At 41.3% G+C, this 21,608-nt stretch overlaps 1 protein-coding gene across 3 annotated transcripts in view; it reads left to right on the top strand.

Annotated features, from left to right (window-relative positions):
* Nucleotides 1-5,013: 5,013 nt before the first annotated feature.
* The window catches only part of FASTKD1 (FAST kinase domains 1), a 47,509-nt gene continuing 30,914 nt past the window's right edge, over nt 5,014-21,608 (top strand). Inside the window, exons 1-4 of one of the 3 annotated variants that reach the window (XM_043992507.1) lie at nt 5,014-5,116; nt 13,706-13,884; nt 15,307-15,806; nt 19,257-19,325. In XM_043992507.1, coding sequence (XP_043848442.1) covers nt 15,472-15,806; nt 19,257-19,325 — 404 coding nt within the window. In that variant the 5' untranslated portion in view covers nt 5,014-5,116; nt 13,706-13,884; nt 15,307-15,471. Of the gene's footprint in view, nt 5,117-5,235; nt 5,302-13,705; nt 13,885-15,306; nt 15,807-16,404; nt 16,421-19,256; nt 19,326-21,608 lie in introns of those variants that run through there. The other 2 variants (XM_043992508.1, XM_043992509.1) reach the window with 2 other exon arrangements.

Consider the following 21,608-nt stretch of genomic DNA (forward strand, 5'->3'; position numbering starts at 1 on the left):
AAAGCACCAGCCCTGGATTCAGGAGTACTTGAGTTCAAATGTGGCCTCAGACACTTGACACTTACTAGCTGTGTGACCCTGGGCAAGTCATTTAACCCCCATTGCCCCACCAAAAAAAAAAAAAAGAAATAAGTAGGAGTTACAAAGACTTAACTGTCACCAAGTGGGATAAAAGCTTTAGGAAAAAATCCTGCCCTTGGTAAGGAGGAAATTGAGGTTAAAAACAAACAAACAAATAAATAAATGGTTGTTGTTGTTGGCAGTGGCGGTGGTAGGAGACAGACAGACAGGGCCTGCTGTTTGCTCCTTAGGTTGTGACTTGGGTGAGGAAAATCATTTTAGAGAGTAACAGACTGTCACACCTAGCTCTGAGGAATTAAGGCTTTGAGGAATTAAACTCTCCTCTAGAAAAACAGCTAGCTAAGGGTTCTTTCCTAATCCAGTGACTACTTATGTGAGGTCCTTTCCTGGATAAGGGCGGAAGCTTAAGCCACTGCACTCTCAGCTAAAAGAGAAGGCAGAGCCCACTCTTCCTATTACAGCAAGGGTCCTTGACTTGGGTTTTTGTTTGTTTGTTTGTTTTGTTTTGATTTTTTGGTCATGGACCCCTTTGGCAATCTGGCAAAGCCAATGGATCCTGTCTGAGAATAATGCTTTTAAATGTATAAAATGAAATATAGAGGATTACAAAGAAAAGCAAAGGTTATTGAAAATACAGATGATAATCTAGTCCCATTCAATTTCTTTGAAGTTCAGAGAAGCAATTCTACTATACCTCCCCTATTAACTCACTCTCCGACTCTCCACAGTGGCTCTTCCAAACCTTTTCATCCCTCCTCAATCTTCCTATGACTTGCCCTTCCCCCACTCTTTCAGCTAAGAGCCTTGCCTCATATTTTACAGAAAAAATTCTGGCCATTTGCCATGAGCTCTGTCTTCTCTCCTCTTCCTCATCTCCTATCACTCACCCCCATCTCTCATGATAAGGGGCCTTACTCCTTACCAAAACTAATCCCCCTGTTTATTCAAGTGATGCCATTTGTTCCTCTTTCCTCCAACATCATCATCTCCACTCTTTCACTTATTTTCTCCTTTGCTTTGTGTGTGTGTGTGCGCAGCACAGTGAGAGTTAAGTGACTTGCCCAGGGTCACACAGCTAGTGTCAAGTGGCTGAGACTGGATTTGAACTCAGGTCCTCCTGAATCCAAGGCCAGTGCTTTATCCACTGTGCCATCTAGCTGCCCCAATAACTAGATTTTCTTTGACTTTTTTCTCTTTTGTTTGTTTTTTGACTTATTTTCAATCTCTCTCTCTCCAACTGGCTCCTTCTGTACTGCCTACAAACATGTCCATGTCTCCCCCCAGCCACCTCAAAAAAAAAGCTCCCTTGATCCTTCCATTCACAATAACTGCCCTCCTGCAGTCCTATAGCTCTTCTGTCCTGTGTGGTGGTTACCTATTGTAATAGGTGCCTCCACTTTCCTCTCACTCTTTTCTTAACCCCTTACAACCTTATCCCTTCACTCTCTTTCTCAAGTTATCAGTGATCTCTTAGTTGCCAAATCCAGTGGCTCAATCTTCATTCTCTCCAACCTTTCTGCAGCCTCTGACACTGATGATCACCCACTTCCCCTTGACACTTTTTTCTTTCTAGATTTTCTGTGCACTTGGTTCTCTGTTTACCTATCAGACTGCTCTTTCTCAGTCTCCTTTGTTGGATGCTCCTCCCTCTAACTGTAGGTGTTCCACAGAGTTCCTTCCTGGGCTCTCTTCTCATCTCCTTCTGTACTACCTCACTTAGTGATTCTATCAACTCCCATGGATTTAATTACCTTCTCTATGCTGACAACTGTCTAATCTACCTATCTTCCCGAACCCCTCTGCTGACCTCCAGTCTCCCATCTCTAAACTCTCAGTGTCCTGGAGTAACTCTGTGTGTGTGTGTGTGTGTGTGTGTGTGTGCCCCCGTGAGCTCGAGTGTGTTCAAACTCAAGTACCTGTAAGGGGAAGGGGAAAAGAAGGTAGATGCCCTCCTGCTACTCTTCTATGCAGTGTGCGAATCCACAACAGTGTTTCTCATTTACATGAAATTAGTCACAGTGACACCACTGACTCTCAAACATGAAGTATTTACTAAATGTTAGGCAAAAGTAAGGACAATTGTAACATTTACTCATTAGAAGGCAAATGCAGGGCTAATCATAACATTTACTCAATAGAAGACAAGAACAGGAAAAATCAAAATAGTAATCCCTTTCACGTCCCAACTTTCCCCATCCTGGTTTTGCTATATCGAGGATCAGCATAAGAAATTGAATGGGAATTTGGGGGGAGTTTTGCGAAATCCACAGAATAAACATGAAGGCCAGAAGACCACACAGAAAAAGTTTAGAAACTCAGAAATGCATAAAACATATGTACAGCATTGTATAATATCAACATATTTTATCTTTTAATACCATAATAATTCAGACTTTTCATCTGGTACGAAGGGAGGGCCCAAAATTTTTCTGTGGATTTTCCAGATTACAGGGAATGCGAGCCCTTAACCCTTGCCATATGGAAGGGATAAGTGCATAATAGTCCCCCCATTAACTTGGGTCACATTCTCCCACCCATGCATACAGTCGAGGAGAGAGTGGGCACACACTCAGAGAAATCTAACAGGGAGGCACATGACTCAGGATGACAGGCCTTGATGTCCTACATTTCTCTACGGAACAGTCTGCACCACCTGCCACTTGCTAGACAATATCTTTTCCCCATTTGATCCTCATGGTTATCATGCTACACTTTTTTGCTGTTCCTGGGACACAGAAGGAACAACAAACTATTTTATTTATTATTTATTGATTTATCAATTATTAGACTTTTTTTTAAGAATAAATCTCTATCTTGCAAGAAGTACACTAGTCTACTCATGAGCCTAGTCCCAGTGCTCACTGGTAGGGAAGCTTTAACATGACCAATTTTTCTGACCTGAGCTGGTTTCTTTCTCATCAGGCAGTCTGGTGTCCCTCTGATCCAACCCACTCACCATGTTAGTGCCAGACAGTGTAGATACTGAAGAAAATCCATGAGAGGTTTCCTCTCTTTCTGGATATAGGTGGCTCTAGAGAGCAAGCCCGACCTTTTCCAATCAGCTCTCAGCAAAGCAATTCATCCCTTCCAATCAGCAGAGTTTCCAGCCAAACAAATGAAGATCTTATCGACTCCTAACTCTGTTCTGTAAGCAATTCCTTTCACTGCTTCCTGTCTTTGTATCCTGAACTCACTCGTCCTGAACTCAAATCTTTCCATTGCTTCTTTTCATCATATCCATCCAAGCCTATGGGACCTTTTTTCTGATTGGTGAATTCCTTCCCAGAATTTCCATTTGAGAAGCGTCCAAGCCAGCCACGATCACTTTAACAGGCTCAGCTCTGGACTCTCAGATTTGGCCCTCCTTGGGTATCTTCCCTTATTCTCAGCTCCCCTCATCCCCACCCCTTGTATGTGTTGTCTTCTATCAGACTGTAAGCTCCTTGAGGGCATGGGCTTTTTTTTTTCTTCTTGCTCGTGTTTGTATTCCCAGTGCTTAGCACACAGTAGCACATAAATACTCTATCCTTCCACTCCTATATCTTCTAAAACCTCTAACAAGTGTTTGCTTATAAGCAGTGACCCATTTTTACTTTGAGTGTGAAACTAAAAAATGCCACCCTTCTGTCGGGTATGATCCATAAGTCCTTATATAATCTTCTCATAGTCTCCAAATAATTATTTGATTTATATTTTATCAACAATATCCTTAAAAAGTCTGAAAACAGTCACATGCAAATGAGGTGACAGACTACAGTGTTCTGCAGCCATAATTACCACAGTCAGCAATACGCTTTCATAAAGGTCCTCTCAGTACATTTATCCAAGGGACAGTTTTCTTTCTGGTCCTCAGAAAAGTCTTTTTTTTCTCCATAACATTTTATCTGAGAGGTTATATTTCTTCTTAAGGTGATTTTTTAACTGTTTTCCCCTACAAATGTTCTCTCTCTGCTCCTTTAAGCAAAATGTCCACATTCAAAAGCAGCAGTACCTTACATATCATGGTCTAAAAAAGGGGGGTGATTTTTTCCCATATATTTGGGGGGAAAAATCACAGACATGACCAGAAGAAGGTAAACAAGAAAATATCAATAATCACTGGCCTATAAATCTACTCTTCAATCACTACAAAATCTTTATGAGAATTATCTATACATCCACTGAAGGCATGAGAAGGGAAAAGGCAGGCTTCCATAACTGATACTCTACCACTGACTACATCTTTATAGTCACTCAGTTGACTGAAAGGTTCAAAGAAGACAAGATTCCATTGTGCCTGCCGTATGTTAGCTATAAAAAGAATTTGATTTGGTATAGCAAAAAACAACCTTAAAGATTCTCCTCCAACAAGTTGTCTCCCATGCACATATCAAAAATCATTGAGATTTCCTTGAAAAACTATAACAGATAATTTTGATGGATGACCCTCTGATTATTACTAACAAGCCTGGCATAAAACAGATTGATATATACTTGCCAAAGGTATTTGTCACGGTCATGGAGGATGTCCAGCACAGAATTCAAGTGGAGAATGATTCCCTACAGATGGTGAGTTCCTCCAAATGCTCCTGCTTCCCCACAGCATTGTACTGGTTGCATCAAGCCTAGGAACACTGCAGTCTCTTAAATGTGTTCGATACTTATTAAAAGAGTTCAGTCTTCATTTGCTGAATACCTTCATAGAAGGCACTAAAAGAATGCCTACTTTCCGGACTTATTACAATAACAACCCCTCGCTCCCCCCAGAAATAGTAGTTTACAAGCTAAAGTTTTGAATGGATCCTGATTATACAGCCAACGACCCTGGCTGAGAGAGAAAACCAAAATGTATAGCCAGAATTAGGCTAAGATCCCGAGCTGCTGCAGTGAATGTGACTACAATTCCCAGGATGCCGTGCAATCCCACTTTCGAGCTTAACTTTGCCGCGCTGCACTTCGTGATATGTAGTACATTTCCTCTCTTTGTGCACGCTACCGGGACCAGACTTCTGGCGCCGCTGACCCGGAGGAGAGGGAATTCCTGTACCAGGACAGGGTGAGACCGGAGGAAAGTGGGGGGACGTGGTGAAAACTGGTCCAGTCCAGGGGAAAGACCTGGGGCTGTTAAGGGTCGCTGCGCCACCAACCCCACGTGTGCCCCTCCTCTTAACCTCACATACTGGCTCTGCTGTTGGGCAAGGCATTGAATTCGGAACCTCAGTGAACTCTGTAAAATGAAGGGTACGGACTAAATGACCTCTAATATCCCTTCCAATTCCGAGCCTATGACGTCTGAGTCAGGGTAACCTCACGCCCCCAGGCTGAGATCCTTTTTCGCTCCCTCCCCTCCTCCCAAAAAGAGGATTGTATCAAAAGTGGGGGGAGGGGGGAAGGGGAGGAAGGATTCACGGTGTACCTGATGGGGACGCGTTTTCCCCTCGCTCACCTTTCGGGAGCTCTTTAAGTGCCAGAAAGCACAGAGGAAGCTCTTACTGCTCTCTGAGTCACGGCTTCTTAAACTTTTTCCACTCGTCACCTCTTTTCGCCCGAGACATTTTTACTGGACCCGGGTATATAGGTATATAAAATAGGTATGCATACCATTTTACGGTTGCTAAATTTTTCGCTACCCCCACATTCATTTACGTGACTCCATATGGGGTCGCTACCCACAGTTTAAGAAGCTTTGGTCTCCGTTAGGCTTGTGGGAGTCCCCAGAGTGGAACAGTGGCTGGCCAACCCAGTCCTCGCGTATCTCTGCTCGGTACCCAACCGGGACTGGCCCCTCTGGGCAATCGGTGGCTTGGGTCTGCCTCCCATCCCTAGAGGGATGAGGGATGGGAGAAAGCTGGTCTGAGCATGCTGTGATTCATAGTTGAAAGGGACCTTGCAGGTCATCCAATTCGGTGATAATTTTACAGATGAGGAAGCCCACCCGGAGAAGGGAATTGACTTGCCTCAGGATTCGGACGGAATCCAGATCCTCGTTGCAGGGAAAATAGGGTAGGGGGTTGGGGTTGGGGTTTGGGTAGGGGTGGAGGTTTGAGGTCCTTAGGAATTCCTCTTTAAAGAATTACACCCTCTTGCACACAAAACCAATAGAATAAGATAGTAGTCTATTTAGGGACTGGGGAAGGGAAACTAAAAGAGAAATCCTTGGACTTCTTATGGGGAGAAAGGCATGGCACAGAGTGTGACTTTGAGATACCAATCTCCTCTAGCCAGAGACAGGCAGATACTTTTATAGAGGTCTGACTGTGGAAAGTTCCTTTAGTGAGGGAGGACCATCCCCTACTGGTGGTGGCTGGAGGAGTTGGGTGAGGGGTGGCTTCAGATCTCTCTAGCCATCTCTCTGCTTCTCCTCTGCCACAAAGGCAGTAGCCACACCCAAACTTATCTCCCCAGGGGTGAGGGAGACTGGAATGAAAGGTGGGGGTCCCGGAGCTAGCTCAGTCCGATCTGGTTCCACTTACCTCTTTAGGTATGTTTGTCCTTTGGTTTAGTTTCTTTTTTCTTTCTTTCTCTCTTTCTTCCTTCCTTCTTTCCTTCCTTCCTTCCTTCCTTCCTTCCTTCCTTCCTTCCTTCCTTCCTTCCTTCCTTCCTTCCTTCCTTCCTTCCTTCCTTCCTTCCTTCCTTCCTTTTTTTGACGGGCAATGGGGGTTAAGTGACTTGCCCAGGGTCACACAGCTAGTAAGTGTTAAGTGTCTGAGGCGGGATTTGAACTCAGCTCCTCCTGAATCCAGGGCCGGTGCTCTATCCACAGCACCACATAGCTGCCCCCATGTCAATTCTTACAACACAATAATATTCCATCACTATCATATATCACAGTTTGTTGAGCCATTCCCCAATTGATGGGCATTCCTTTGATTTCCAATTCTTTGGCTGCTTCCCTTCTACTTGCAAACATGCCCATGTCTCTCCCATCCTTAGAAAACCCTCACTTGATCCATCCATTTCTGCTAGTTATCCTCCCATATCTTTCCTCTCTTTTGTATCTAAACTTCTTAAGGTCATCTGCAATTCATGCTTCCACTTCCTTTCCTCTGGTTCTCTTTTTAACATCCTGTAGTCTGGCTTCTGATCTCATCATTCAATTGAAACTGCTCTCTCCAAAGTTACCAATAATCTCTCTCTTTTTTTTTGGTGAGGCAGTTGGGGCTCTATCCACTGAGCCACCTAGCTGCCCCACCAATAATCTCTTTTTTGGTGGGGCCATGGGAGTTAAGTGACTTGCTCACAGTCACACTGCTAGTAGGTGTCAAGTGTCTGAGGCTGGATTTGAACTCAGGTCCTCCTGAATCCAGGGCTGGTGCTTTATCCACTGCGCCACCTGGCTTCTCTCTCTTTTTTTTCAGCAACAAACATTTATTTTATTTCCCAGTTACATGTAAGGGTAGTCTTCAACATTCATTTCCATAAGATTTAGATTTCCAAATTTTTCTCCTTCCCTCCCTCCCTTTCCTCCCCCCTCCACAAGATTGCAATCAGGCTATATATGTACAACCCACAAGTGTTCGTTTTATCAGTTCTTTCCATAGGGGTGCATAGTAAGCTTCTCATTAGTTCCTTGGGATTATCTTGGATCATTGCATTTCTGAGAGTAGTTTAAGTCATTCACAGTTCCTCATTGAATAATACTGCTGTCACTACATACAATGTCCTCCCAGCTCTGCTCACTTCACTATACATCGATGTTCATTAGTTTTTTCAGGTTTTTCGGGGATCATCCTGTTCGTCATTTCCTGTAGTACAAGACCATTCCACTACAATCATATAACACAGCTTTTTCCATCATTCCTCAATTGATGGACATTCCCATGATTCTCAATTCTTAGCCTCCACCAAGAGTTGCTATAAATATTTTTTGTACAATTTTTCCCCCTTTTCTCTTTTTCATGATTACTATTGTTAACTGTTTCCCTTCCATCCTATTCCCTTCCCCATGATATTTATTCTATTATCTATCTTCTTTCATCCTATCACTCTTCAAAAGGGCTTTGCTTCTGTCTGCCCCTTCCCCCTCTCTGCCCTTCCTTCTTTTGCCCCTCTCATTTACTGCCCAGATTGAACAGATTACTACTCTCAGCTGGGTGTGTGTGTTAGTCCCTCCTTGAGGCACCTCTGATGAGTTTAAGGTCTTGAGCCTTTTCTGATGAGTGTAAAATTCATTTACTGCCCTGCTCCTCTCCCATCTCTTCCCCCACTCCATAAGCCTTTTCCTGCTACTTTCATGTAGGATTTCACTTCTGCCCTTCCCCCTCCCCCAGTGCATTCCCTTCACCCCTCAATTTAACCCTAAAGATGTCATCACTTAGCTAAGTGACACAGTGGACAAAGCATCACCCCTGGACCCAGGGGGATCCCAGCCAAAACCAGCCTCAGACACAAGACAGTCGCCCACTGTATGACCCCAGGTATGTCCCCCAGCTCCAATTTTTTATGGTTCTCTAGGGTCTTGTATTTGAAAGTCAGATTTGCCATTCAGTTCAGGTCTTTTCATCACAAATATCTGAAAGTCTTTTTCATTAAAGTCCCATTTTTTCTGCTGAAAGATTATGCTGAATTTTGCTGGGTAGGTGATTCTTGGTTGTAATCCCAATTCCTTTGTCCTCTGGAATATCATATCCTATGCCCTCCGGTCCTTTAATGTAGAAGCTGCTAGATCTTGTGCTATTCTGACTGGGGCTCCACAGTACTTGAATTCTTTCTTTTTGGCAACTTGCAATATTTTCTCCTCGACCTGAGAGCTCTGGAATTTGGCTATAATATTCCTAGGAGTTTTCCTTTTGGGGTCTCTTTCTGGAGGTGATTGGTGGATTCTTTCAGTTTCTATTTTAGCTTCTTCTTCTAGAATTTCAGGGCAATTTTCCCTAAGAATATCTTGGAAGATGATGTCTAAGCTCTTTTCTTGATCATGGTTTTCAGGTAGACCAATAATTTTCAGATTATCTCTCCTGGACCTATTTTCCAGGTCGGCAGTTTTTCCCAGAAGATATTTCACATTGCCCTCTATTTTTTTACTCATTTGGATTTGCTTTATTGTGTCTTGGTTTCTCATAAAGTCACTGGCTTCCATTTGTTCAATCCTCATTCTTAGGCAATTATTTTCATCAGAGAGCTTTTGTACCTCCTTTTCCATTTGGCCAATTTGACTTTTCAAGCTGTTGACTTTTTTCTCATGTCTTTCCTGCATCACCCTCATTTCTCTTTCCATTTTTTCTTCTATCTCTCTAACTTGATCTTCAAAGTCCTTTTTGAGCACCTCTATGGCCTGAGACCAATTCATATTTTTCTTGGCAGCTTTAGATATAGGGGCCCTGATGTTGACATCTTCCTCTAAGGGTGCACCTCAGTCTTCCTTGTTACTGAAGAAACTTCCTATGGTCCTCATCTTTCTCTGCCTGCTCATCTTGCCTTTCTTTTACTTGCCTTTTAGCTCCTTAAAGTGGGGCACTGTTTCCAGGCTGCAGTATCCCAAGCTTAAGAAGTCCCAGGTGGTATGATTTAAGGAGGATTGAGTTCTTTCTTCACTTGCTTGGCCTGTTCCCTGGTCCATAGATGACCCCAGACCAACTTGCTAATCAACCAGCTTTGTGTGTTGTGGTTGTTAGCTCTAATGAGCCTGTGCTCCTCTCCCACCTGGGCCACTGCTTGCTAATGGAGCCTACCTCCTGATTCTCAGCAGGGGTGTAAAATCCAAGTTCTGCCTTAGCACCAGCATAGACCCCTGTAGTCCCCCCCTGCCCAGGGCTCAGCCCACTCACCAGACTGTGAGCTTAGTTCCAGACAACACTGGCGCTTCAGCTGATTCAGAGGCTCTGGGGGTCTGCTTTTCTGGTGAGGCCTTCCTGGGACTGGATCTGTGTCAGGGTGACTGTGGGGTTGGGCTCTACTCCTGTATCAGCACAACAGCTCCCTCCTTCTGACCTTCCAAGCCGTTCTTTTTTTTTTTTTTTTTTTTTTGCAGGGCAGTGAGGGTTAAGTGACTTGCCCAAAGTCACACAGCTAGTTAAGTGTCAAGTGTCTGAGGCTGGATTTGAACTCAGGTCCTCCTGAATTCAAGGCCAGTGCTTTATCCACTGTACCACCTAGCTGTCCCTAAAAGCCAATCTGAGACATTTATTTTATTTTATTTTTTTTTGGCGGGGCAATGGGGGTTAAGTGACTTGCCCAGGGTCACACAGCTAGTGTCAAGTGTCTGAGGCCAGATTTGAACTCAGGTACTCCTGAATCCAGGGCCGGTGCTTCCAAGCCGTTCTTGGTTGGAAGATGATTTCAGCACATTCTTCTGTGAGTTTTGCTTCTCCAGTCATTTTCCTATGGCATTATTTGGATGTTTTTTGGAGCGATTGTGTCATGAGTTCGGGAGCTCACTGCCTTTCCTCTGCCATCTTGGCTCTGCCCCCCCCCCCCCAATAATCTCTTAATTGGTCAAATCCAGACCTTTTCTCAGTCTCTTTTCTCTCTGCAGCTTTTGACACTTGTTGTTCACCTCCTTCTCCTCAATGCTCTCTTCTCTGTAGGTTTTCATGATTATGTCTTCTTCTGGTTCTTCTACATCTTGGACCCTTCCTTCTTAGTCTTGACTTCTCATTCCTCTCTAGGTTGCACTCCTGACTCTACCATGCCCCAGAAACCTCTTCATGCTCGAAGTTCAGTTACTCCACCCCTGGAATTCACATGCTGGAAGGCCCCCGTGGCCATTCCATCTGACTGGATGGTTCCTTCCAGAAGTTCATTTTAAGGAGGATGCCCAGGCTAGCCTGTCTTCATTCCTTTCAAGGCTGTGCTCCTGAATCTCCTGGACTTAATTTTCCATGCCCCAGCTCCAGATACCTTTATTGTCCTACCCGCCTCCCACCCCCTTCATCTTCCTTTTACATGTTCTTGGTCCCTTAGAATGTAAGCTCCTTGAGGGTAGAGACTTTCTGCTTATATTTGTGGTCCCAATTCTTGGCACAATACCTGGCACACAGTAAGCACTAAATAAATGCTTGTTGACTTAACTTTGAACTTTGCCAGATCTTCTTTCAGGTGGCCTACTGTAGGTATCCCCCAAGGCTCAGTTCTGGGCCTTCTTCTCTTCTTCCTTTACATTATATTACTTGGTGATCTCATCAGCTCCCATGGATCCAATCATCATCTCTATGCTGATGATTCTCAATTCTACCTAGCTAGCTCTAACTTCTCTGCCCACCTCCAGTCTTATATTTTCAACTGCCATTTGAATATCTTAAACTGGATGTGCAGTAGGCACTTTAAACTTAACATGTCTGAAACTGAACTCATTTCTCTTTTCCTTGAACTCGCCTCCTTTCCTAACTTCCCTATTACTTTGGAGGGCAACACCATCTTTCTAGTCCACCAGGCACACAACCTACATACCATCCTCAATTCCTCACTCTCTCACTTCTGTATCCAATTTGTTGCTGAGGCCTGTCAATTTACCTCCGTAATATCTCTCATGTATATCCCCATCCAGTGGTATGCTAGAGAGCCGGTAAGTACCAGGCTTAAGATTGTTAAATTTTCAATGTGAGCAATTACATTTCAGAAAAATCAGGGTTTGAGTTATTTTTTTGTCAATTGTCTAAGCAATGGGGAAAATGTTAGTCATGCAAATTAAACTTGAAAGTGTGTCATGGCTACAACCCCCACCCCCCACCCCAAGTTGGTTGTTAAACATTTTAGGAGGCAGTTAGATGGCAATGGATAGAGTGCTAGGCCTGGATTAAGGAAAACCTGAATTCAAATCTGGTCTTTGATACTTATGAGCTTTGTGACCCTGGATAAGTCACTTAAACCTCTATTTGCCTCAGTTTCCTCATCTAGAAAATGGGGATAATTAATAGCACCTATCCCCCAGGGTGATTGTGAGCATCAAGTGAGATAATATTTGTAAAGTTGTCTAACACAGAGCCTGGCATATGTTCAGTGCTATATCATTATTATTATTGTTGATGTGGTTTTACTCACACACACTTGCCCCTGTCTCTCCTCTGACACTGATGCTACCTTTTTTCAGTAGTTTCCTGATTGGTCTCCCTGCCTCTAGCCTCTCCCCAGTCCAGTCCATCCTCCAATTATCTCCCAGATTGATCTTTCCAAAGCTCAAGTCCTCCCATGTCACTTTCCAGTTCAAGGAAAACTTGAGTGATTTCCTACTACCTCCAGCCAGGATCAAACATAAAATCCTCTGGCCTTCATAGCCTCACTTCCTCTATTTTTCCAGGCTTATACCTTACTCCCCCCATGTACTCTGTAGTTCAGTGACACTGACTTCCTTGCTGTTCCTCACACAAGATACTCCATCTCTTGACTCCTGGCATTTTCCCTGGCTGGCTCCACTCTCCTATCTACCTCCTGCTTTCCCCGACTTTCTTCAAATACTAGCTAAAATTTCACCTTTTACAAGAAGCCTTTCCTGATCATCCTTAATGTTAGTGCCTTCCCTCTGAGGTTTATCTCCAATTTATCCTGTCTGTGTCATGTTTGTACAGTTGTTTGTCAGACATTGAAGATGCCAAAGTCATCCATTACACCCTGGGCCATCTTTAGTCTTCCTGAGTTTTGTCCTGCCATTGGACTTTGGCTACTCTGGAAGAGAGAGTGAGGCTGACCATTTTGTGCAACTCCGCCTCACTTCAATCCACTTCACTCACATCCCATGATGTCACTGGCCCTCTTCAAAAATGAAGGATTAGCAGCAACAGTTGTTTGTATGTTGTCTCTCTGTTAGACTGAACTCCTTGAGAGCAGAGACTATGTTTTTTTTCACTTCTTTTAAATACTTGCTGACCTGATTTCTTTATTCCTCTCACCATCTCTGAGACTTTCTTAAACAAAATATCCTTCCTTCTCTGGCTACTACTCCCCTATCTGAATTGTATTGCCTTACTAGAATGTAAGCTTCTTGAGAGCAGGTACTGTCTCACTTCTGGTTTTTTTGTTTTTTGTTTTGGTATCCTGAGAACTTAGCACTTCACCAGTACATTCTTTTTCATTTATTCAAAAAATTTGTATATGAACGGACCAAGTAAGCAGAATCAGAAGAATATACATTATGAAGTCTGGCTCCCACCCTACTGGGATTATTGCTATCTAGAAATTTTCATCCTTTACATAAAGTGGCCAAAAGGGGAGGGAAATGTAAGGACTATGATTAAGAGCAGAATGTTGAGGGTTTTTTTGATTGTTTGTTTGTTTTTTTGCGGGGCAATGGGGGTTAAGTGACTTGCCCAGGGTCACACAGCTAGTTAAGTGTCAAGTGTCTGAGGCCGGATTTGAACTCAGGTCCTCCTGAATCCAGGGCTGGTGCTTTATCCACTGTGCCACCTAGCCGCCCCCCCAGAATGTTGAGTTTTAACGGAGGGTTTGATTGACATCTGGTCATTGGATGTAGGGGAACCTGAGTTTGAATACCAGTGTGACTATGGGCAAGTCACTTAATGTCTTTGTTTCTCAGTTTCTTAATCTGTCAAATGGGCATAATATGTATTTCATATATTTCACTTAAATCTATAAAGTGAGTATATTGTTCTAAATCTCTTCTGGTTCTAAAGCCTATGAACTTAGTATTAACAATTGTCTATCCATTGTTTTTCCTTTCCTTTTTAAAAAATTCTTTGTTTTTACTTTCAAGGGTTCCAAGGACTAAGCCACACAGCAACAGGGTGGTCCAAAAAAGCCATCAAGATACAGAAGATTTAATTGAGTACTAGGAATCTAATCAGGCAGCTAGCTTGGTGGCATGGCCTGAAGTCAGGAAGACTCATCTTCTCCAATCTGGCGTCAAGACACTTACTAGCTGTGGGACCCTGGGTAAGTCACTTCACCCTGTTTGCCTCAAATGAGCTAGAGAAGGAAATGGCAAACCACTCTAGTGTCTTTGCCAAGAAAACTCCACATGGGGTCGTGAAGAGTCAGGCACGACTGAAAAACAACATGAATCTAATCATTTGATTCCATGGTTTTGTAGATAGTTTTGTAACCCATTCAATTAGTGGGAAAAATGCAATTTTTTTTTTACTACCAGTTTTTATAAAATGCTTTCCAAATCTTTGAATGTCATGTTCTAAAAACAAAGGATATGTTACTATGGAAGGATAGACTCTCTGTAGTGGTGGTGCCTCATAGTTTATTTTAGAAGGTACTTAAAAAAACCCCACCTCACTGTAATTAATAGAAATATGGTCTTTACCATAAATAAAAATCAGTTTCTCTCCTCTGATTTAGGTAGCCTTTTTGGGTGACAGTCTATTGCTTCTCCTGATGCTTAACACATAATTGAAAAAATTAAATTAAAAAACCCTAGGAACAAATTGAAACTAAATGAGAGACTAATTTTAGGAGAAAGTCCATAGGTTGAGAAAATATGCCACTTAACAGGTGTTTCAAGCCTTTGATTGTATAAACACTGAGCACCTACCACCTATTGCTTTTCTCTTTTCTTTTTTTTTTCAGGGCAATGGGGGTTAAGTGACTTGCCCAGGGTCACACAGCTAGTAAGTGTCAAGTGTCTGAGGCCGGATTTGAACTCAGGTTCTCCTGAAACCAGGGCTGGTGCTTTATCCACTGAGCCACCTAGCCACCCCGACTATTGCTTTTCAATGCAATTTACAATGCATATATTTACAAAGATTTTTTCTATGTCAGAGATTCTGAATTCTTGTTTATTCATTTATTAATATGACTGTCCTAGACTTTTTAGACCCCTTAGCTGATGATGAAACATTCTTGTAATTGACAAATTTGCCCAAGGCCAACTGTAAGACTAGAAAGGGAAATGTGCTCTTTGTTTAGGAAAGAATTTGTTTTTTGTTTTTATGGCCAGATTTCTAAACTTTCTGTGAATACAGGGTGGGACAAAAATCATGATATTTTAATAATTTTTTGAAAATTATTTTTTTGCCATTTATGAGATTTAATTTTTCACATGTAATGTAAATTCATTTCCTATGTATACTGTATATGATGCTATGGTATTATAAATAAAAAATAAAGGTGTTACTAAATATTGAAACCCCTTTGTCACTTATTATGGGCCACTCTGTAGTAGGGTTAAGAGCAAATTTAAAAAGTAGTCTAGGGGGAAAAATTGGTTTGAAGCCAAATTCTCCTGTTTGCTTTACATTCTGATGAATAGGTCCAAATCAAGTATTAAAAAAAACCCATTTCTATATGAACTTTAGAATTCCATAATAATGATATGAAAGAACAGTGATGACTCATTTTTTTTTTCAGGTTCTATATACTGAAATGAACTTCTGAGTATACATAATGGAAGTCCAAAAGGCAGAGCCAAAGCAGACGTTTTTGTACCAACCTGTCCTTTACTTGAGAAGAGCGATGCAAAAGAATTTTTCCTAGGTGTTTTTTAAGTGGTCCATATAGTGATTAGTTCCCATCATGCTTCGTTTGAGGGCCGCTTATGAATCCTTCTGGAGAATCTTTGAGCGTGGATCTAAAACCATCGACCCTTTACTTAGCCAAATAAGCAAATGTGTGAATGAAGAACAGATTTTTGATATAGTTGGAAACAATAAAGCCAAACTTTCAGAAAAGCATGTGGGATATGCATATAAAGTACTTTGGCAACTTCAAAAGGGAAAGTCCAACTTGATGAGAAATATTCCTTATGTCAGAGACCATCCTCAGTTTCTTACTCTTCGTATTTTAGCTAAGGATAAAATTGAATTAATGGACGATGATACCCTGGTGAATGTATTATATATTATGTTAAGGTAAGCAATATGATTTTCAGGTCCATTGACATATATTAATAGTTTATTTTAATTTTTTTTCCTTTTTCTTTTTCCTTAATTGTTTTTTTAACTTCCATCCTCCCCCCCCCCCCCCCCGGCCTTTTTGGCATCTCTTTCATTTCTGAATATATCTTCTTCCTCACTAGACAGGAAGCTATCCTGTGTTAGAAAAAATAAAATAGAAAGGAAAAAAAGTTATGCAAAACTAACCAACTCATCATAGAATCAGGTGTATGTTAGTATTTATAATGTTTCATACACGTAGGCAAATAGGAGAAGGAAGTGTATTTTCTCAACCCTTCTCTGGGGCCAAGTTTGGTTATTATACTTACATAGTTTTCAGTTTCATTGTTTTCCAGTTACATTGTTATAATTATTGTGTATATCAATTTCCTAGTTTTACTTACTTTGCTTTCTATCACTATACATCTTTCCATGTTTCTCTGTATTTTTCATACTTATTCTTTCTCACAGTACAGTAATATTCCATTACATTCCAGCACTGGACTTTGTTTAGGTATTCCTAATCAACTGATAGCGACTTTGTTTCCAATTCTTTGTTAGCCACCAAAAGTGCTGCTGTGAGTATTTTGGTATGTATGGGACCTTTCTGCCTTTGACTTCTTTTCAGGGTACATACTTTAGAGTAAGCTCTTTGACTCAATGGGTATGGATGGTTTAGTCACTTTTTTAGCATAATTCCAGAATGTTTAGAACCATTTCTCAGCCCCACTAACATGGTAGTCATGTGCCTGTCTTCGGCCCTTCCTCTATTTCTTGTTTCTCACTTTTGTCATCCTAATAAGAGAAATGCAAATCAAAACAACTCTCAAGTTTTAAACGTTTGATAATTCATATCTTTTGTTCTTGATATCCTTCCCCTACCCAAATGCCCCCAGTGAGTGCAAAGAAAAACAGTTAAGCAAAACCAAGAGACATATTGACTGATGATATCTAATACTGTAAGCAGCATTTTGTACTCATAGATCCCCTCCTTTCCTTTGAAAAGGGGGTGGTGCCTCATAGTCTATTTTAGAAGGTACTTAAAAAAACCTTACATGATACCTTTTTCTGTCAAGTATTAATCACCCTTTTGTCTCCTTGCTGTGTGTACCTCACAACTGGTAACCTAGCCTATTTTCCCCTTTTAGGAAAAGTACATGGATATTCCTTCTTTATTTACTAGTACAACTGTATAAAACCAAGTCAGAATGGAGGCTTAACCAATAATGGAAGTAACATTTATATGATTACTTCCTTTGAATCACTGTTTCATACAGAAATGCAGTTGATCTAGAGATCTTGAGAAGGAAGTAGGGAGATCATTTTGGAGTTGAAACTTATGACAGATAACTGCTTAATGCCCCCAGGTGGATATGAAACATGGTATAGTGAAAAGACCTTTGAACTGGGAGGTAAAAGACTATAGTTATAGTTTTGGCTTTGCTGCTTGTTAGTGACTGCATAAGCCACTTAACCTTTCTGGTTTCTTTTTAAAAGGGCTTAGGATAATAATGTCTGCCATAACTCTTTGACAGGGTTGTCCTGAGACTCTAATGGGCTAATATTTGTGAGTTTAGTTTAATCTAAAGTATATATGAAGTTCCTGCCCTCCTCCCCCCAATAGGAGGCCTTTTTTGATCCACCCATCCACCCCAGTTGCTGGTGCCTTTTCCTCCTCTTACAAAATTATATCTACTTGTATTTCTTTTGTTTCCGTGTTGTTTCCCCTTATACAATGATATAAGCTCCTTGAATGAGGGCAGTGGTTATTTTAATTTTTTCCCCTTGTGTCTCTAGCACAGTGGCTGCCTTATGGTGGGTATTTAATCATTGCCTATGGATCAGTTGACAAGGTTGTATTATTACAGCAAACTTCATAGTTTATCTTTTTTTAAAATTTAAATTAAATTTTCTTTTTCTTTTCATGAGGATATACCTTCTCTCTCCTCCAACCCCTGTTGAGAAAGTTAGAAAAACAAAACCTTGTATTAATCCTCAGTTACTTCTTGTTGTTTCCATCTTTGTACACATCTGCTTTAAAACTGAATTACCCAGGGGGCAGCTAGATGGCGCAGTGGATACTGCCCTGGAGTCAGGAGTACCCGAGTTCAAATGCGGCTTCAGACACTTAACACTTACTAGCTGTGTGACCCTGGGCAAGTCACTTAACCCCAATTGCCTCACTAAAAAAAACCAAAAACAAAAAAAAACCTGAGTTATGCAGGGCAGCTAGGTGGCAGAATGGATAGAGCACTGGCCCTGGATTCAGGAGGACATGAGTTCAAATTCAGCCTCAGACCCTTGACACTTACTAGCTGTGTGACACTGGGCAAGTCACTTAACCCCAATTGCCTCACCAAAAAAAAGAAAAAAAAAGAAAGAGAAAACTGAGTTACCCGATGAGTTTGCTCCCCCATTCAGCCATGAATTCTCTGATAGTAGGGACAGAGTTTGCCATTCTTTATGTCTGTAGTGCTTAGTACAGTGCCTGGCACAGGGTATATGCTTAATAGATATGCTTGTTGACTATTTAGATGGCTTTCTCTTTGACTTCTCATTAGAATTGTCTTTGTGTCTGTAAAATTTCATTTTTACGAGCTTTCCATTTGTTCTAGGCTAACTTTCTCCTGGTAGAATTTTAGTCCGTGGGAATCCTGCTTTTCCTTTTCTTCCCACATAGTTAATAAATATTTGGAATTAATTTAATTTAGTTCGGGGAAGCAACTTGAAGAATAGAATCCTGCCCCCCACCCAATTTATTATGGCATTCAAAGCAATATAATTCCTCCTCACTTTTATGACACAATATATTCTTGGAAAGCACATGTAAAGTTTCCAGTGTATGGCATGTTGTACTCACATTTTTTTTTTTTTATTTTAGTGAAGCAATTGGGGTTAAGTGACTTGCCCAGGGTCACACAGCTAGTAAGTGTTAAGTGTCTGAGGCCGGATTTGAACTCAGGTACTCCTGACTCCAGGGCCGGTGCTCTATCCACTTCGCCATCTAGCTGCTCCCGTATTCACATATTTTAATATTCTCAGTAGAAGCTGTGAGATAAATGTGTAAAAGGTGGTGACAAGTGATGTGTTACAGGTAATAACTAATATTTGAGCACTTTAAAGTTTACAAGCCAGGTGAAGCTTAAACCTGTGTGTCCATTGCTTTCTCTCTATGTTCCTTCAACATTTACCAGCACACCCATCATCAGAGGTAAGAATTAAACCTGTTTTCCTGACTGTTGTATCAGCTCTTACCATACTGCCTCAATAGATCTTTATTAGGCATCCTTGAATGAGCAAAGGAGCAAAGTACTGAGTGATTAAGAAAAAATGGGAATAGATTATGTAAGAAAAAAATAACTTGCTCAGTTTTGCTTTGTTATGTCTTGTTGAGCTACTAATATGTCTTCTCTTTTAATCACAAAGGTTTGCTGTTGAGGCCCATGATGCTTTAGTTGAGCACCTGGTTATGGAAGCATGGAGGAGGGTGGAAAGGCAAGTATTGTGGGTGGTTTCCATGGAGGAGGGAGGACCTCTCTTGTTCATCCTGGCCTGGACCCTTTATGGAAGGGAGGAGGAATGCCTGGCATAGGTTTGAGGGGCCAGAAGCAAGGCCAAAGGTGAAGTTATTACTAAGCAGCAAACAGGCAGGTGACAGGTATGTCATAACTCCAGAAATGCAGGCTTGTCATCCTGGAGTAGTGACTACCACAGGGATGGAAGGAGCAGGTTTGGTTGGCAATCCAAGGATTTGGGTGTCCAAGAGCTGTATTTTCCAAATTGACTTGCTTGGTTTACTAAGCATGTTTCCATTTTAAAGCCTTAGTATTTGGTCTAGACAACCCTATTCCAGCTTCTGGTTCACTTTAAGCTACTCTAAGTTTTCTGCCACTGAAAGTGCTTCCTGAATTATTAACAGCTGTATTCCTGTGGGACCAGACATACCAAGGGCGAACCTTTCCAAGAATAACACTCTTGGTGGCCAAAAGGCTGAAGGAGATTGGAATCTTTAAGGACATAATAGGGAAGAGTTTGGGAGCCTTTTTTTCTATCTCAGAGATTTTAAGAACAGAAAATAAACAAAGGCCACACACTTAAAAAGCAACTTAATTTGTTCTGAGGGTTTATTTATTTTTTATTTTTTGGTAGGGCAATGAGGGTTAAGTGACTTGCCCAGGGTCACACAGCTAGTAAATGTCAAGTGTCTCAGGCCAGATTTGAACTCAGGTACTCCTGAATCCAGGGCTGTTGCTTTATCCACTGCGCCACCTAGCTGCCCTATTTTTTTTTTTTTTTAGAGAGAAATTCAGGCATTCCCCATGTTCCCTTTTCCAGCTAAAGACATGGAACATAAATCTTGAGTTAATAAATATAACAAATAATTTACAGTATAAATACAGTAAAACCCCTGCTATTGAAAGACTGGTATTTGGGAAGCTTTAGGCTTTTAGAAACAGCCATAGTTCTAGCAGGGGGAAAAAAAATGAAACAAACACAGATCTCTTTATTAGTTAAAAAAATGCGTCTCCCAACAAGTGGCCATGGCTTCAGCAGAGCTGAAGACCTGAAAATTCCACGCAATGTGTTATGATTGTTTTTTTTTAATTCAATTCAATAAGTGTTTGAATTGACTTGACTTGGTTGCCACAAAGAAAGATGAAAGCTCTCCAGTCTTTTATAAACAATGTCAACCTTCTTGTGGGTATAGGCCGAATTAAGGGAAACAACAGATAAGTGGGAAGAAAAGGAAGAAAACAGCTAAGATGAGCAGTTGCTCGGTGGTAGCAATAGAGATAGTAAGCAACAGACTAGACTAGAGAAGAGACTGAGGGTGATCTTGGTTGGTGGGAGCAAATCTGCACTCCTCTACCATGTGTCTTTGGGGGAGGGATACAGACAGCCATCTGTGCTGCACAGTATAGTGAAAGGGAAAGGGCACAGAATTTATAGTCAGAAAACTTGGAGTCATAGCTCACCTCTACTACTTCTATCAGTGTGACTTTAGGCAACACTCTTAACTTCTCTGATTTCCTTGGCTATAAGATGAAAGGGTTGGTGGTCTGATGACTAAGGATCCTTTCAGATTTAAATTTCTGTGGTAAACCATTTTCACTAACATTTATTAAGCTCTTAGGTGTGCAAGGTCTATACTAGCCCCTGGGGTTAGAAAGTGAGGAAAAAAAAATCCCCTAATCCATGCCCTTAAGGTGTTTATTGTAGCTCTTGAAGGCATTACATTACAGCTCTAAAGTCATGACTAGGCACAAAGTTTCACAGTATACATATATATATATATACACATACATACATATATATATATGTGTGTGTTGTATGTATGTATGTGTATATATATATATATAGTTATTGAAAAAAAATTTAAAACCTACCATGCTGTTCATGATAATCCTAATTTCATATTCTGTCCTTATTTTCTGACCTTTTAAATTTAGATCATTTTTAAACTGAAAGCAAAGTAAGATTATTTAAAAAAGAAAAAGCAATAGCAACCTTTCTCCCCTTTCCCAAAAAAAGATAAGATAGGGGCCACTAGGTGGCGCAGTGGATAAAGCACCAGCCTCGGATTCAGGAGGATCTGAGTTCAAATTCGGCCTCAGACACTTGACACTTACTAGCTGTGTGACCCTGGGCAAGTCACTTCATCCTCATTGCCCTGACCCCCCCCCCCAAAAAAAAAAAAAAAAAAGAATGACAAGATAAGGACAGATAGAGTAATCTGAAGAGGTATTACAACCAAGACACTTAGCCTTTATATGATCT

The sequence above is a fragment of the Dromiciops gliroides genome, chromosome 3, assembly GCF_019393635.1.
Source record: "Dromiciops gliroides isolate mDroGli1 chromosome 3, mDroGli1.pri, whole genome shotgun sequence".
NCBI classification, from domain to species: domain Eukaryota; kingdom Metazoa; phylum Chordata; class Mammalia; order Microbiotheria; family Microbiotheriidae; genus Dromiciops; species Dromiciops gliroides.